General features: G+C 43.6%; 1 protein-coding gene across 1 annotated transcript in view; it reads left to right on the forward strand.

Moving 5' to 3' along the window:
• Positions 1–18,824, forward strand: part of LOC144783338 (maestro heat-like repeat-containing protein family member 1) — a 112,869-nt gene that overhangs the window by 25,898 nt on the left and 68,147 nt on the right. Inside the window, exons 4-11 of the mRNA XM_078662363.1 lie at positions 1,695–1,787; positions 3,414–3,492; positions 4,717–4,778; positions 6,554–6,673; positions 7,825–7,932; positions 9,109–9,229; positions 10,903–10,943; positions 11,247–11,388. Coding sequence (XP_078518489.1) covers positions 1,695–1,787; positions 3,414–3,492; positions 4,717–4,778; positions 6,554–6,673; positions 7,825–7,932; positions 9,109–9,229; positions 10,903–10,943; positions 11,247–11,388 — 766 coding nt within the window. The remainder of the gene's footprint in view (positions 1–1,694; positions 1,788–3,413; positions 3,493–4,716; positions 4,779–6,553; positions 6,674–7,824; positions 7,933–9,108; positions 9,230–10,902; positions 10,944–11,246; positions 11,389–18,824) is intronic.

An 18,824-nucleotide genomic window follows, 5' to 3' on the forward strand; every position in this document is an offset into this window, starting at 1 on the left:
TAAAATCAATGTGCAAATCGGCAAGTATTATAAGAGCAAACACACAGCATACAGTTTTAAAAATGAGCAGTAAACACCTCCCGGCTTTTCGCCTCAGGAGTAGCACAAGCAATAGAGCAGCGCTCGAGTTCAGCGCGCCCTATTTATCTCTGCGGAGGGGGCGTGGCCAGCAAGAGATGGGCGTGGCTATCGTCTCCCTCGGCGAGCAATGGCGCCAAGAAACGAGTGAATTCCGTTTCCCAACAGCTAGTATTCAGCCGCTCTGGGAATCAGGTGAGTGTCAAAGTAAAATCAATGTGCAAATCGGCAAGTATTATAAGAGCAAACACACAGCATACAGTTTTAAAAATGAGTAGTAAACACCTCCCGGCTTTTCGCCTCAGGAGTAGCACAAGCAATAGAGCAGCGCTCGAGTTCAGAGCGCCCTATTTATCTCTGCGGAGGGGGCGTGGCCAGCAAGAGATGGGCGTGGCTATCGTCTCCCTCGGCGAGCAATGGCGCCAAGAAACGGGTGAATTCCGTTTCCCAACAGCTAGTATTCAGCTGCTCTGGGAATCAGGTGAGTGTCAAAGTAAAATCAATGTGCAAATCGGCAAGTATTATAAGAGCAAACACACAGCATACAGTTTTAAAAATGAGCAGTAAACACCTCCCGGCTTTTCGCCTCAGGAGTAGCACAAGCAATAGAGCAGCGCTCGAGTTCAGCGCGCCCTATTTATCTCTGCGGAGGGGGCGTGGCCAGCAAGAGATGGGCGTGGCTATCGTCTCCCTCGGCGAGCAATGGCGCCAAGAAACGAGTGAATTCCGTTTCCCAACAGCTAGTATTCAGCTGCTCTGGGAATCAGGTGAGTGTCAAAGTAAAATCAATGTGCAAATCGGCAAGTATTATAAGAGCAAACACACAGCATACAGTTTTAAAAATGAGCAGTAAACACCTCCCGGCTTTTCGCCTCAGGAGTAGCACAAGCAATAGAGCCCTGGACCATGACCAGGAGGATCAGGACACAACCACCAAGAGATTCACAAGAAGAAACATCAGTTGGGCTAGGTACAGGAGTAGCAAAGGCAGAATGAGGATTTGAAAAAAGGAAAGGGAGAGCAACAAAGCTGATTAGTGCCATCAAGACCAAGACCAGCATGAGGACCAGGAACAGGAAGACCAAGACCAGGAGGAAGGGACTACGATGACTAAGTGGATCTAGACAACAGTACCATAATAAGCAGGAGCAGCAGGCAACCAAAAGAACTCGAACCACCAAGAGAATTAGGACAACCGAGACAAGGGCCATTAGCAAGGGTGGCTAGGAATACAGGGCCTACAATGACAAGTAGTGATTCTGAGCTACGTGTTAGGGCATGCCCCAGTTAAATGCTGCATATGTTCGGTTGTGGTTCCTTGATAGACCACAATCCAACATCTGATGCCAACAGAGAACACTACTATGTGAAGCACAGCGAGTCAAGAAAACAGACAAACCAGTGAAGAAATACTTAAACCTATGAATGGTCATCTGTCAACATGTACTTGTGGTAATGTCTATTAAGAATTAGAACACATGAGAGCTCATTCAGACACAAACTCACTCTGGCATTCATACAGAATTTACACTTTAAAGTTTGTAACTCACCACTGACCATCAACATTTCCTCAAATTGCCCTCTGGCTTCATCCCAGTTTTCTTATCTCCTTACAGACCCTTGAGTTATGCATGCAGGCAGCTGTTACTAAGAGTTGCAGAGGCCTGAATGGAACTGTGCCAAATGTTCTTGCAGCCCTGCATCACCTGGTAAGTATATACATGAGGATATACAAAGTATCTCAGTGGGAAACAACAGTAATTTCCTATGTAACATATTGTAACAAATAAAAGAACCACATTGTTCCCATTTATAGCAAGAGTGTTTTTAAAGGAGAACATTTGGGAAAAATTATTAAATTATAATCCATAAAAAGCCTTGTTAAATGCAATCTCAGCAACTGAAAAAAGAGCATATGCCATTTGCATTTTTCGATGTAACCTGGGCAGGAGTCATGCCTCTCGAAAGCAATCAGAGCAGGTTGTCTTCACACCGCTACTTGATAGTGTGGGATCTTCACTTATTCACCACCGGGTATTCCCTACTGTGAACTAGATCCCCACATGTAGACCCAGGATCACCAAATGGTAGCAAATGTACAAAACGAAACATGAAAATCTGCTCATGCGTACAACCCTGATGTGAGCTTCCATTATATTGGTTTGGGTCATCCTGTAGTCAGAGATGGTGAAAGTTCTAATGGCCTTGTACTTTTCCATCCCACTATATCATTTTTAAACATTTTCCCGACACATGACAAATTTCAGTGTGATTCATGCCAGACCAACACACATAGTCTCATCAACATGAACCAATTATCATAAAGAATGCAAAGAAAGAAGATTATTGCAAAAACCATGTCAGAACTGTCAGCGTAGTGAGGTACTAAGCAGGAGCCACCCATAAATCCACCTCTCTGCAACTATGGCTCTCATAATAGGTAACAGAGAAGGATACCGACCTGAAAGAAAAACGTCTTACCAAATAACAATGGTTTACAACAGAGACATAATCGCTAACAAAGCTTATCTCGGAGGATCAATTGTCCATCTAGACTTTTCTATATAACATTTACTGGACTCTCTGTGACATTCCCAACAACAGGAAACCCAATGCTTATACGGTTGATACAAAGAGTTTTAAAAACATCACATGTCATAAATCGATAGGTTTAATAATACATAGTATATATCATATACATCTGATTAATAACATCAATTGAAGGAAATTCATTAGTTACCCAACAGAAAAAGTTCCTAATATAGGCACCCACAGATAGACACGCTCCCCCCTCCGCCGACCAGAAACCTGGGATGCAAAAGGAGCAAAAAAGAACACAAAAGATACCCGCTCTGAAAAGCATGCAACCCACCTTACCTGCCAGACACCTCGGGATGGAAAAGGAGAACTCACTTACTGTCCCCAAAGATACAAAAAAGTTGAAGTGCAACAACAGTGTCCTCCTTTATTTCCTTGAATAGCTGACACCGTCCCTAGTGCCAGCTGTGTTAAATAGCATTCTGTACGACTGTCTGCTGCAATATCGTGAGACTTCAGAGTCTCCAAGCCATACAAAAAAACATTTGAAGCTAAGGTGCCCATCTTAGAGTGGTAACTGAGGATTTGCAATTCCACCAATATTGGACTCCCAGATAATGCTGTTTTCCATGCAATTGAATTTGCTGTAGCGCTGTATGGATCATGGCCCCACAAGGCCTCACAAACTCTTATGCTGTCATTCCCCCACTGAAAGTTATTTGCTGTCTGGATGTACGGGATTGGCTTTCAGATAGCCTAGCTTCCATTATTGTTTATTATTGCTTTGTTATTGACAGATCTGCACACCCTCAAGGGGAGTTTCCGATGAAAGGGAAGAGCCACTCAAGGTGTCCACAGCCATTATCCTGTCACTGGGTAAGTTGGTCAAAAATGCATGTATGTACATATTTGTGATACTGCAAGTATATTATGGTCTTTACTAGGGATCAGGTCCCCAGAAACATTCATTTCTGTTCACTGCCCTGCATATAACTTGATCTTCCTAAAAACTAATTTCTGATAGATACATCTAATATTGGTTCAGTTTTTATCTCCCTTCCCAGTGCATTGGTTGACTTTTACTGGAACATGGAGTCCACTTTACTATATACAGCTATAGTAATCACATGAGTACTATGTGCTCCTAAGATCATCATTAAATGTTGTGTAGACCATTGATATCGTACCTCCTGGATATGAGTTGAAGAATATCTGTATATTTGGCTTTGATGACCTGCTCCCCTGCATTGAGTTTCTCCTTGCATGATTTTATGTTGTGTTAATTTTCATTTATGTCTATTTTTTCTCTTCACTTTACTCTTGCAGCCCATTCTCACTCTAGTGAGGTCCTTAAATATTTTGAAAGTAGCTTGATCCAGATGGGTGCAGAGTCCCGTGCAGTAACAATACAGCTGCTCTGCAAGCTTCTTGCTGAAACTGGTAAGACTGACAGTGGGTAGGTGGTAGTGTGTGATTTAGGTAGACATGGAGAATAGTTAAAGGACTAAAATTTGTGTCATGGAATCCGGAGCCCTAAATTATAGTCCCAACATACTCCCTTACTTAACCAATATGGTGCAGCTCTGAGCAAATCAGTTCAATTTCATATTCCTCAGCTATATTAACTCTAAATCGTTTCTGTTAGAGCACTGTAATTTAAGATCAAGCCTCCCTTCCATCATCTTCAATAACATGAATTGTGGTGAAAAAAAAAAGTAGTGGTCAAACAATGCCACCTCTGTCTTTTCCGTTAATTGTTCCCATTGTGAGCCATTAATGGGACATGGACACTGTGAACAGAGATCCTGACATAGATACTGGACAGGAATAAAAAGGGACATAAAATGTGGAGCAGGAAGACAAAGACACGCTCAGTGGGACATGATGACACAGACATGTACAGTGGAACAGGAAAGCATTGATAGGCCCATGGGACTCACAGTCACAGACTCGCAAACCAAAACTAAAAGACAGGACCCTCAGGGTGGTCAGCACAGTTGATAGCGGAAACTTCTTCTACTTATCTATTAATCTTGATCTTACTAGACAAAGACAATATCTATGTGTTATGAACATTTGGTGTATGGCTTTATTTCATAGATTCAGAAGGTGCCTCTTATCTGGATGCTGTCTGTCACGTGCTTGAGGATGACAATCGCAAGGTACCATCAAGCTATTATGTGTGAAGCAATCTGTGTTAAAGCAGTTTCATACCCAACACCTCAATCTAATTAAAGTTTTGTACTTTTTGGATAGTATAGTATGCTCTACTTACAAGGACCCATAGCAGTGGTATGCATACCACAGTCTGTTGATTTTCTCTAAGGCAAATCTTCCTGGAGTCGTTGGGTCATGGAACCTCCATTCATGTGTGTCTGTTCAGTGCATCCTGTGTACCATTGTTTCCCTGTCCAAGTGGACATATCCCAGTTTTCCTGTCCTACGCGCTGGTCCCTAATTATTGAATAAACGTGTGTTAAGAAACAATTCTTTTGTGCTGTCCACGTGTTTGGTCTGTATTTCACCTTGAGTTGGTCTGTAATACCCTTTACTTCAAGAAGAGAGTGTTGATGATCAAATCGGGGAGTTCGAAGTTTAGAATAATAATATCTGCTCAAACCTTTAACAACCGGGGAGTAAGATATTTTGCTGATGAGTCAAAGGTCTCTTCCAAGAATGTTATTTGGGCTATGTCTCAGCAAAATCTCACCAAACGTGGATCAATAGTTCAGAATAATATTCAGTATGCACATTTGAAAAGTCAAATTGTGATATAAAAGATGTATTGTCTGTAGAGATTGGAATATATGTAACTTTCTTGACGCCATATACGTCCACAATGTGCCCAACTTCAGTGACATTGAGAAAGCAGGTAACTTCAATAACAGCATCACCATGGTCAGCATGTAAGAAAGTACAGGACATAGGCATAAAGTAAAATTGAAAAAGTAATTTTCTTTTGATAATCAACAAAACCTGTATTTCCATAACTGGGTCTCTATTGTATTCTCTTTGGGGGGTGTAATGGGTTTGTCATTTTTAACCTCATGATATAAACCCAGTTGACTTTAGATACTTGACAGACTAAACCAGAAACATGAGAGACAGGACTCTACGAGGAATGTTAGAATCACAGAAATCAAACATGGATGTTTTCTTTGGTGGTTGAAGCCACTGGGGCCAGCTTGTGCAAATATGCAGCATACAGAGCCATATTAGGGACGTGAATTTTAACCCTGGTACGTGGATTTAGGAGACTGTGACTATTTACGGTCTTGAGACCATATGACTTCTTGAAAGTGATATGGACCAACCAAACATCAAGGTGTGGGATAATGGACTTTCAGTACTTTAACCCATTTGTTAACTGATGGCAGAGTGGGGATGGTGTAGGTTTGCTATATCCTGCGGGCGGAGTTAGAAAGTGGCCATCATTCTTTCCACAGACTACTATTGGTTGTTTTCATTCCCACAGTAGTGAAATCCACAGCCTATTTTTCAGTCTCATTTTTTGTAATCAATACCAGGTCCTGAGAGGTTCTTTGTTGATTGTAACCTACCTGGACATATTGTGCAATCTTTTACCACGTCCCAGGCACCTATTGAAGGTGTAGTCTACCTGGAATGTTTGAATATTCCCTCAATTGCACTTCGGTCAGACACTCTGTAAAAACAGTTACATTAAGTTGACTCCCGTTTCATTCTCAGAGTGTCTTAATAACCCTTTTCCAATATTTTTATAAAGGTTGCATCCAGTTACTAGCTTTCCACACATAACAAAATGTATCTTTCTATCCTCTGTGAACAAAAGGGAAGGAGAGATTGTATGGTTTCCTCACACTCCCTTGCTGCTCCCTCACCAGAATGTGGGATTTGATCCTATTTATATGCCAAAAGGGTTTCTCACTAAACATGCTTACCATTTTTTTAATTATAGGTTATTCGTGCTACTTTAAGTTTAATATCCAGTTTAACATCCAAAGGTTATTATGATATAGACGGAAGAGCTGTGATTGAATATGTGCTCAAAAAGTACAACCTCCTCACCAAAGAGAAAGTAAGTGGTAGATGTACATATTTGTTTAAGTGAATCTGTTAGGGAACATCAACCATAGTCAGTCAAAAATAAATAAGGGTACCTTTTAGCCCCCTTGTGCCCCGATGAAGCTCCTATGCCATATAAAATAGATCTGCAGTGTTCCATATTTGCCCCGGGTGGTGGAATATAGACCTTGTGTCCCTCTGTTTGGTTCCCATAGCCCCGCCTTGAAATTCCATGTTCTGAGCCTAATGTTTCCCCACTACCACTCCAGTATGTCTTTCATCCTCCCTTGCTTTAAAGGTCTCCCTTGCTCCATCTATCTGCTTACATTTGCACCTGAAATAAAAATGCTCAGACACTGTGGGAATGGCACAGGATCCAAAGCAGTGCTCACAGGCAGTGCAGAGGCCTACCACACAATCCAGCCTATGAAAGGCAACTGACCATTAGGCTTTACCAGAGCTTCTAGGGTGATTGGGCAAGGCACAAGGGCATTCCGCGACTGCACTTAAATGATGTCACTGACAGTGTATTATTATCCTGTTACATACCCTTCTTTACTGTTCAAATGCCTGACAGGGCAAACTACCAAATCCTACACAAAGTAGCACAAATATGCTTCAAATCAATATTTCATATCAACATTGTCTCCCAAAAATGTAGTTCCTGGTATTCTTTTGTCCTTATTGAGAGTAAAAAGTCCCATAATATAGCACATACTTCCCCATCAAGTGGTGGGGGCAGGGTGCATGAGCATCCCAATCCCTGTGGTAAGCATGAGAGACTACCTTGGGGTGCCAGAGGTGCAATGTCTCAGGTATAGTGTCCCATGTATCAGACGCTTACATATTATAAGTGAGTCCACCAATATATCTGCAGTATATGAATGCTATACCCTTCCCAGACAAATTACTGAATAATAATACAGAGAAGAGCATGAGAGCATAACCTCATTTATACATTGGTATTTAAATGTTTGAGGTGATTGCTTTTGTTTTCACATTTGAATTTAAGCCAAGAGATTCTCTTTGGCTTGCAACTTGGATTAGGAAGTTGTAATGTTTTGACTCTCACATCTCTTGTCCCTCCGTAAGGAGAGAAAACATAGTGAAAATGATGTGAAAATACATGTTACTTTACTTCTCTTGCTTTACACATTTTCACAGTGTACTAGTCACATGGATCATGAATCTGATGTTGAGGAAGAGACCATCTGCATCCAAATCTCTCAGTTCCTCAATAAAATTGCATTACGCCATAGAAATACTGATGAGGTAAGTGAGAAGGATGTGGAACAAGGTGGGACATTTAACTAGGAGTGTAGAAAATATAAATTGCAGAATATCCAGAGAGTCCTGATTTCCCAGGTAATCTTAATTATCCTCCACCTCAAATACAAGCATGTTTTAGTAAAGCTCCCTCTTCTACAGGGTTGTATGTGGGAACCATGCAGGCATTCATCACGCCTGCCTTAACAACGTGGTCTGAACCACAAATGCGTGTTTAAAATACATTCCTTTACCACACAAGTTGTTACGATGACTTGCCTTAGGGAAAGCGCTGGACTTTGGAATAGCACAATCTACTATTCCAACTCCAGTCTGCGCAAAAGTAGGGAAAGTGTTAGATTTAAAGTCCAACACTTGTTGTAATGACTTGCATTTTTAAAAGGAAGTGTTGTAAAGATGCATTTGTGGTTTGAACCACGTTTTTAAGCACGGCGTGGTTCGAGACGCGATGTAAAGGCTGTTTCCTCTGCTGCTGGGATGGAGGTCTGCTGTCCCATGCGGTCCTCATTCCCAGTGTTTGCAGCATTCAGGGAAGATTGCTAATCAAATCCTACCTCATTCATTTTAATGAGGCAGGAGGTTTTGCATTCTTCTAAATAACCAGTTTGAAATGAGACTGAATGGTACATGAGTGATATTGCAAAACATTGCTATTCAATTTGCATCTAATATTTGCTATCTGCCCCATGATGCATCAGTCACCAATATTTCACATCAACAGGGTCTTGCATTCCCAGCAATGGCTTTGCATACTCTGGTACATTGACAAAGATAATTATATGAAGATAACAGCAGATAATGAGATCATTTGCAAAGTTCAGCTCACTTGCAGGGTTTTTGGAGAGTAAATGTTGCACACATTTTCTGAAAATAATGTCTTCATTCTCCTTGGATGCAGAGCCACAGATTGTAGCATTAAACAGTGTTGGTGCTACATGAGAGTAATAGTAGGCATCTGCCTTGGACACCGTCAGCAAGGAATGGTATAAGGAAGGGGAAGAATTAAATGTAGCCCCATCTCCAGGAGAGGTGGACTTAGAAAATGACACATGACCTTAGGTGCCAAAAACCATCCCACCAGGAATGACTGTTTATCTGTGGAAATAAAGCCTTATTAAATGCTAATGATACAAATAATGCATTTGCCGGTCTTTCTTGCAGGAATTTTGGAAAGAGATTTTGAGCTACATGCTGGAAGAGGACTATACTTCATCTGTGCCAGCTCTGTGCCAGATGCTACTTGTTGTGGATAAACAAGCAAGCATCAACTTTCAGAAATGTGGTGAGTCTTATGCATCCCACTCATTGATACTGTGGGATTGATCATTGAAGGTGGTTAATGCTTCCTCCTCAGCTCCCCAGATCACCTCTTACATAGTCATGATATAGCATGAGGTGAAAAATCTGTCCATTAGCTCAGGAGTTGTGGTTGATTTATTATAGCATGTGGGTGTCCTTCTTTCAAATAACAGTTTTTGCTCTCCTTTTAGAGTTATATGTATCTGTCCCAATGTTGCTTCTCTCTACATACTTTTTGCAGTTTGCCAGCCATAAAATTACTTTCCTTTTGGTTTCATCTCTTCATCTGGTTAATGCTCTCAACCCCTGTCAACTGTCCCAGGTTTCCACACTCTGTGAGGCTACTCAGTCCTCTAATGCTCCTCTGCATACCTTGGAGTGTTTTTGCTCTCTTTGGAATTACTTATGTCCTGTATGCTGATCAGACCCTTCTGGGTATGGTACCTATTTATACGCGTTTATTTTGTTGACAGCAACAGGGGTGTATTTTATTCCTCCATGGAGTTACTTTTAGTTATTATATTTTTCTCTGCAATGTTTCTGGTTCAACATTTTGGACCTCAGATCCAGACTAGAATACAAGTATTTGGCCACAACTTGACTTATGGACCTAGTACACAAGGATGCCTGCTCAATGAGGGTGAGTGAAAATAATTATTTTGACTGACTCCAAGGTTAGGAGGAAGATTTGCATCTGTGGGTGAGTATTTGTAATTGCAGACAGTGGGCCCGATTCACAGAACTAACTTAAGACAAAATCCTAAACTTACTACTTTTGGTATTCACAGAAGTTAGGATTTTGTCTTAAGTTTGTCTTAAGACAGACTTAAGACAGACTTAAGACAAAATCCTAACTTAAGTCTGTCTTAAGTCTGTCTTAAGACAAACTTAAGACAAAATCCTAACTTCTGTGAATAGCAAAAGTAGTAAGTTTACGATTTTGTCTTAAATTAGTTCTGTGAATCGGGCCCTGCATTTCCAGGGTTATAATGAGCTCTCCTCATTCAGTTTTCCATTGGCTGTGTTGCTAAAGTGCAAGTGACCTGGACAGATGGTATCATAGTCTATTTCTTTGTCACCTGTGTCACGGGGTTGTAAGCAGAAGAGAACAGGCAATATGTGCCCCTATATTGCCTGCCTCACAGGTCATTAACATTGTTAGAAAATGGATTTGCAAGAACATGTTCTGGAGTCCTATTTTCTTACGGGTATCCGCTGTCACAGAATGACATGGTCCATTCAGGATGCAAAGCAGGTCCACAGCTCCTGCGGCATCCTCTCTTATCCCAATGAAGACTTTTGCCCCGCAATGACAGCTGCAGGGGGGATCTGTGCATGACAGCTTAGGTCATTCCTTGACAGCAACTGCTGGGGGTGGTAGAGCCGAGCATTGTAATATAGGACATCGAGGCACCTTACAACTCTAGCAGCAACCTTAGAGGTAGGGGACCTTTGCCAGTATCTGCAGTGATCTCAAAGTATCCTCATGACCTCCAGAGCATCAATGAAATGTCACCCATCATCCTACCCTCTTCTTTGCAGGTACACCTATGTGTCATAAGTGTGTGTATCAGCAATATATCTTTCTTTAGCAAGTGTTACTCAGTATTTTATGACCTGAGTATGACACAGCTTCTTTCTTTTGTATCTAAACAGCTAAAGGCCTTCCAATGCGCAGCCTGTTCATCAGACTAATAGTGAGTACCACATTCCACCCCCACCATATTCCACCAGATCCCTTTTCCCAAGTTATTTGCTGGCATTTCTATACAACTTGCCCATGAAGATCTTGAATTCAAGTCAGCTTGTATCCATATGAATGTGAATTTTTTTATTTCCAGTCAATTGGTTATCAGTACAACATACTGCTTACATTGTACAGAAACAGCCAAAATGTGGATTGTATAGAAAACAAGATAGCATTTACAGCTACTTTAAAGCCCAGAGAGTAAGACCTGATGAAATTATCACGTTTTGAATGCTTTGTTGTCGATTTTCAGGTAATTTCTTCTAATCCCCACTGGGATGTCGAAAGGGGAACCTCGGTGTTGGCACTTCTCGAGCACCTGATTCCTGCAAACTACCCATTTCTAGTGGGACTCGCAAAAATTAAGATTCCCCCCCTGATAGCATATTTAGAAGGTAAGACACCAAAGCATGAGCCAGTGAGCACACAAATTAAACAAGCACTAATGGCATTTAAACAAGCATTGGCAAAGCCAATAATTCTGGTGTTCGCTGCTAGCTTTTAGGCTTTGTCACGCTTGTATTTTGTAACGGTTTTTGTAAAACTTTTATTGTGGGAGGAGACGTCAGGTACTAACCAAGATAAAAAAACATATTGTCTAAAGCATAAAATATTGTTTTAGTCTTGAAAAGTCCACATTCCCATAGTAGTCCCAGGAACTAAAGAAAAATACTTTGGGTGTGAATATACTCCTTGTGTAAAAGTAGAATGTCATCACTCAGTGAAGTTAGCCTAGGGCTGATTGGCCCATTGTGAATGCTGTGGAGGACAGAAGAGAATGTGTTTGATATGACACAATAGATCCACATATGAGGAGGTCTGTATAAATAAGCAACAAACAAAAAATAGAAAGAAATACACACAGTCATTTTTTGTAGCCGGCTGCTGCCATACTCCAAACCACATAGAAAGAAGCTTCATGCAAGTTCTGGGTTCCTTCCTCATGTTGAGAGCATTGGTTTGCTGAAAATCAGTCAGTGACAAAGCTTCTGCAATGAAGTGCTTCAGCTGTCAGACGCAAGCTTGATCACATAAAGAAGCGGTATCTTGAATCCATGTTTTAAAGTGCACATTTGCTCAAAGATTCCATGAACATAGAAAAAATACTTCTCCAATATATCCAAGGCCATCATGATTATTAAACCTCTCAGATCCGCAACAGGTCTTATATTTCAATTGTGACTTATTTTAACAATGTAATATCACCACTTCTTCAAAATTATTGAGCTTGAAAAAAGATCACAGGTGGCTTCAATACAAAACACATTTATTAACACCAAACGTTGTCTCTACTTTTATATTAGAAGCAGGTATTAGTCAGGGTACATGGGAGGGTAGATTAGCCTACTTGGGCATAACATTGTTTGTATGAAGAGTAAGGCTGAACAGGGTATTTCCAGAACTTAGCAGCTGTGACCTCAAAGGATCAACCACCAGCTCTAACTTTTTTAAATCTAGGGATTTTTATCAGTTTTGCCCCAGAGGAGCGTAATGTTCTAGCAGGAACATACCACTCAAATTTGCATTGCAAGGAGATAGAACCCATTCCATGCAAGGCCTTAAATACCAGGCAGAGCGATTTAAACTGGATTCTTTCTTTCACTGGCAGCCAGTTCATCTCCGCCAAGGCCAAGGAGGCAGAGGACCGTCAAGAAATGCCTAGTGCTAGTTTAGCTGCAGTTGACTGTAACCTCTGCATCCTAGCAAGTAAAAACTTTGGTGACTCAAGGAGGAGGGCATTGCAGTAATCAACTCTGCTAAGTACCGTGCTCAGAACTATCAAAGAGCGCGCCAGAGGGGGCAGCAGAGGTAGGATCTTCTGAAGAGAGCGGATAATAGCCAGACAGCAACCTACTACTTTCGTCACATGCGCCTCCAAGGTGAGATTACAGTCAAATGTCAACCCTAAGTTGCGGACTGACTTCACAGGCTGAACCAGGACACTGGTTCAACCATTAGTTGCAGTTAAAAGAAATGTTTTAAATGTTGCATAACTGAATTCTACTATGTGAGAATTTCAAAGTGAGGGACATTAATAAGAGTTGGTGATATTACGTTGGTAGTAATGAATTGATATGTATTACTTTCTGATGGATACATCTGCCAGTGGATTTCTCACCTTGTGAATATCCCCCTGCACCAGCAACGTCATAGGAGCACGGCATCGCGCGCGACTCCGACTGACGTCACTGACTCCTTATTAGGCCTACGTCGGCGTGATGACATCAGTTCCCTTTTTTCCGCGTCGTCGACGCTAATAGTTTTGGGGAATCTCTATAGCTGTTGGTAACTTTGTTACTGTTTTCTTTGTCTTTTTGCTTCTTTGTCTCGTCGAAGATGTCGGCTAAGAAGACCGGGTTCAAGCCTGTGGGGAGTGCGGCAAAATTATGTTGATAACGGACCCACACGAGGAATGTATCTGGTGCCTTAGTTCGGACCACGATGTCAAAGGCTGTTCTTGGTGCAAGAAAATTAACCTGAAGGCTCTTCGAGGGAGGGAAGCTAAACTTCTGGTGGAAAGTTGAAAGAAAAAAGGAGAAGAGGACTTCGAGATCGCGTTAAAAAAAGGCGAGGTCGAGGTCAAGATCCCACGCAGAGTCGCCTTCGAGGTCGTCCTCCGAACATGCTTCGAAGTCAAGGAAGAAGCATAAAAAGCGAAGACAGGGTTCTCGACATCACTCCGGTAAGGATTCGGACTCAAGACCGAAGTCACCGAAGAGGAGACATGGAGAAGATGAAGTGTCTCCTTCTCCAGAGGCCTTGGATCCAGAAGGTGAGGCTTCACCTTTAGAGTCACCGGTTCATTCTCTGGCTCCGGTTTCGAATCCATCTCCGGCGCCGTCTCCGGCTCGAGAGGAAGAAGAGGCTCCAATGCCTGAGGGTTCGAAAACTCCGACCCATCCACCTGTAGAGGAAGAGGTGAATCCGGAGCCTCCAAGGGATCGGCCTGGGGGTCCTTACCCTCCCTTCCCAGCTCCAGGTCAGGACCCTACTTCGTTTTTAAATGCGATGTATGGAGTCTATTCTAGAGCCATGTACCCCTCTGGTGCACCTTCGGGTAGCATGGGTCCTCTAGCTTATAATTTAGGAGTTCCTCACTCCTATGCTCCGGCTCCCTTTATGCCTTTCATGCCGCCACTGACTCCAGCTTGGCATTTTCCGGCGCCGCCGAGTTCGTCGACGCCGAAGACTTTGATGCCGATGCCATTGTCGCCGGCTCCGATTCGACCTCGAGAGCAGAGACCTGTGTTTCCGGATTCGATCTCGACGCCGGCACCGGCTCCGTCGGAGTCGTTCACGGATCCGACGGCGTGGCGCTTAAAAGAGAGGTCCAGAAGGGATGCTCAGCGTCTTATAGAGGAGCAAAGATATAGAGAGGCTGAGGCTGAAGTGGAAGAAGGTGAGCTTCAGGAGGACTGTTTTGATGATTTGAGGGAAGCCAGTGGTTTGGAGCTTTCCCCTGAATGGGAACAGTCATCTGTGTCTGATGCCCCTTCAAAGGACGTTACACCTTACCACATGGTTATTAAGAAGGCTGCGGATCTTCTATACTTAACCTTGCCTACAGTTGAGTATAAATCTAATCTCTTGACTGAGGTCCTCCATTCTCCAAGTTCAATTGTGGAACCATTACTTCCTTTTAATGAAGCTCTAACTGAGCCTAAAATGGAAGTGTGGAACATACCTCTAACAGTTCCTGCAGTGGCTAAAGGTGTTGCGAGGAGGTATAGAGTTGCACCTGGGGAACCTGAATTTTTAACATCTCACCCTTTGCCTGAAAGTCTGGTTGTTCAGGCAACTTACTCGAAAAAGGCTGATGGTGCATTCCCTGAAGTACCTGGGGATAAGGAGTTCAAGAAACAGGATCAGACTGCCAAGAAAGTCTTCTCCTCAGCAAGTATGGACTTAAAATCGACCAATGCCGCTTGCCTTTTGGGGAGATATATACATGCCCTGATGGACTCAGTACGGCAGTTGGCACCTAAAATTCCTGAGGACAGCAGGAAGGATTTTAATGAGGTGTTGGCCGATACCCAGACAGCTGAACGTCAAGTGATTTAGAGTGGGCTTGACACTGCTGATTCAGTTGCTCACATCATGGGAACTTCTGTTGCCTCTAGAAGGGCTGCCTGGCTGAAGTCATCTGACTTTTCTGCAGATGTTCAGGCAGCATTTTTGGATTTGCCTTTTGATTGTGTTGGACTGTTTGGTAAGAAAGTTGATGCAGCTCTGGAAAGATTTAAGAACAGTAAGGCTACTGCCAGATCTTTGGGGCTGCAGACCAGAGGATCAACAACTAAAAGGTACAGAGGATGTGGACGTTCTTCCTTTCGTCCCTATCGTCAATCCCAACAGCAGCAGCAACAGTAGCAAAATCCACTGGATAAATCCTACAGGGGCAAACAAAGAGCTAGTCATCAAGGACTCAAGCCTCCTCCTCCTCCTCTTCGTCCTCTTCTACCCACCCCCCTCCCACAGCAGCAAAGCAGCCCTAGATCCGCCAGTCAGGATCATGCGGGTCCTGTAGGGGGTCGGCTTACTCCTTTTCTGCGAGATTGGGAATCGATTACATCAGATCTTTGGGTTCTCAATCTCGTAGAGAATGGGTATGCTCTTCCCTTTCGGGAATTTCCCCCAAATTACCCTCCTTGCCAAGGTTTTTGCTCGGAGGACCACCTGCTTCTCCTGCAGGAAGAAGTCCTGGCACTATTGAAAAAAGGTGCGATAGAGGTGGTTCCGGAGCAGGAAAGGGATCAGGGATGCTACTCCCGGTATTTCTTGATTCCCAAGAAGGATGGCAGACTTCGTCCAATCCTGGATCTCAGGATCTTGAACTTTTATCTAAAACAGGATAAGTTCAAGATGCTCACCCTTGCGCAGGTTCTTCAGGTGCTGATGGAAGAAGACTGGATGGTGTCAATCGACTTGCAGGATGCGTATTTCCACATCCCTATTCTGTGGTCTCACAGGAAGTATCTCCATTTTACGGTAGGATCGCAGCATTACCAGTTTGCGGTTCTTCCGTTTGGTCTTACTACTGCACCTCGAGTCTTCACCAAGGTGATGGCTGTGGTGGCAGCACATCTCAGAAGGTCAGGGATACCAGTGTTTCCTTACCTGGACGATTGGCTAATCAAAGCAGAATCTCCAGAGAAGGTGCTCCATCATCTGCAAATGACAACTCAGTTGTTGTTCAGCTTGGGTTTTTTCGATAAATGTGCCCAAATCCAACCTGGTGCCCTCCAAGCATAACCTGTTCATAGGAACAGTACTGGACACAACTGTATGTTGAGCATTCCCTCCACCTCAAAGGATTTGCGACATACAGGAAATGATTCCTTTATTTCACAATGGAGCAGTCGTTCCAGTACTGAAGGTCCTTCGCCTGCTCGGTCTGATGGCTTCCTGTATTCTGTTGGTCAACCATGCATGCTGGCATATGAGGGCACTCCAGTGGTGCCTCCGCAGGCAGTGGTATCAACACAATGGGGACCTCAGGGAGTCAGTGAGGATCTCCAGAGAAACTGTAGCGGATCTGTCTTGGTGGAGTGTGGTGAGCAACCTGTCTCAAGGAAAGCCCTTTCATCTGCCTCCATAGGTGGCCACAGTAATAACGGATGCATCCACTCTAGGGTGGGGTGCTTATCTGAGGGATCTGGAGATCAAGGGTCTTTGATCTCCAGAGGAAAGGTTGCTTCACATCAACCTTCTAGAATTGCGGGCGATACGTCTGGCGCTCAAGGCCTTCCTCCCTTCCCTTCGTGGTCGGTCGGTCCACGTCCTCACGGACAACACGGCCGCGATGTGGTATGTCAACAAGCAGGGAGGAGTGGGGTCGCAGTGTCTCTGCAGAGAGGCTCTGCGTCTATGGTCCTGCGTTCAGGACCATCAGATTTGTCTGATGGCAAATCATCTGGCCGGGGTGCTGAACGTGCCTGCGGACAGGCTCAGTCAGCAGTTCTCCGCCGACCACGAGTGGAGACGCTATCCAGAGGTAGTTCTTCATGTCTTTCGGGCATGGGGAACTCCTCAGGTGGATCTATTTGCCACTCACGAGAATGCTCACTGCCCGTCGTTCTGCAGACTCCAGTATCCGATGCAGGGAGCGTTGGGGGATGCGTTTCAGTTGAGTTGGGGCTCACGACTCCTTTACGCTTTTCCTCCCATACCCTTGATTCCTCGGGTTCTGAGGAAGATACGTCAAGACCGGGCCCAAGTCATATTGATCGCCCTGGATTGGCCAAAAAGGGTGTGGTACACAGATCTTCTCCACTTCTCCTCGTGCCCGCCGCTTCGTCTCACTCTCAGGGCAGACCTCCTCTCTCAGATGGAGGGGCAGGTTTTACACCCCCACCTCCAGACCTTACACCTTCATGCCTGGAGATTGAACGGGGCAACCTGGATTCCTTTTCTCTTCCACATGATGTGGTGGATGTCATCCTTTCAGCTAGGCGTGACTCCACCAAGTCAATTTATTCTTACAGATGGTCGAAATTTGTTACTTGGTGTGGAGAGAAATCTATTGACCCTTTGAAGGCTCGTTTATCCGATATTCTTCAATTTGCTCATTTTCTAGCTCAGCAAGGGTTTGCTGTGGCTACAGTCAAAGGATATCTTTCGGCCTTGTCGGCATTTCTCTGTTTGCTGGATCAGCCGTCATTGTTTAAATCTCCTGTTGTTTTTAGTTTTTTAAAGGGCCTTACAAATAAATATCCTCCTACTCCTTTTATTGTGCCTTAATCTGACTTGAATCTGGTGCTTACATTTCTAATGGGTTCACCTTTCGAACCTTTACATAATTGTCCCTGAAGGTTGTTGTCTTTTAAGACGGTTTTCCTAGTTGCAATTACCTCAGCAAGGAGGGTAAGTCAGCTTCAAGCTCTTAGCTCCAAGCCCCCATATTTGACCATTCATGCTGAACGAATGGTTCTTAGGACCGGGGCTGCTTTTCTGCCTAAGGTGGTAACTCCTTTCCATCTAGGACAGTCTATTACCCTTCCTACCTTCTATCCTCCCCCTCACCCTTCCAAGGAGGAGGAGCGACTTCACCGTCTAGACCCTAAGAGGGCGGTGAGCTTTTATCTTGATAGAACAAAATACTATAGAGTGGATGATCAGCTCTTTGTGGGATTTGCTGGCAGCAGAAAAGGAAGAGATGTACACATTCGTACTCTCTCAAGAAGGATCATAATATGCATCAAGATCTGCTACGCCCTTGCTGGTATGGAACCTCCAGAGGGTATAAGAGTTCACTCTCCTAGAGCAAATTCTTCTACATCTGCTTTGTCTAGGGGTGTACCTGTAGAGGATATTTGTAGCGCGGCAACTTGGGCTTCCCTCCACACTTTCGCGAAGCATTACTGCTTAGATACCAAAGTGAGGAGGGATGGCCACTTTGCACGTTCTGTCCTCCAGGATTTTCTGGTATAGAAGAGTGGACACCCTCCACCGGGAGTGGGGACTGCTGTGGGAATCTAGTCACAAGGTGAGGAATCCACTGGCAGATGTATCCATCAGAAGAACAAGTTACTTACCTTCGGTAACGCTTTTTCTGGTGGATACAGTATCTGCCTGTGGATTCCTCACATGCCCACCCGCCTCCCCGTTGTCCACTTTTCTATATCTGAGTTTATGACAATGTTTAAATGCATTTATGTGTTTATATGGTGTTTTTCATATATTGTCTACACACTATGTGTGTATTTTTGGATATTGTGTACTGTGTACATTGTATATGTATATGCCTACTATCATTGGTCCGTCTGAGTGCCTCAACGGCACAGAAAAAAGGGCGGAACTGATGTCATCACGCCGACGTAGGCCTAATAAG

This window comes from Lissotriton helveticus, chromosome 9 (genome assembly GCF_964261635.1).
Source record: "Lissotriton helveticus chromosome 9, aLisHel1.1, whole genome shotgun sequence".
Lineage (NCBI taxonomy): Eukaryota > Metazoa > Chordata > Amphibia > Caudata > Salamandridae > Lissotriton > Lissotriton helveticus.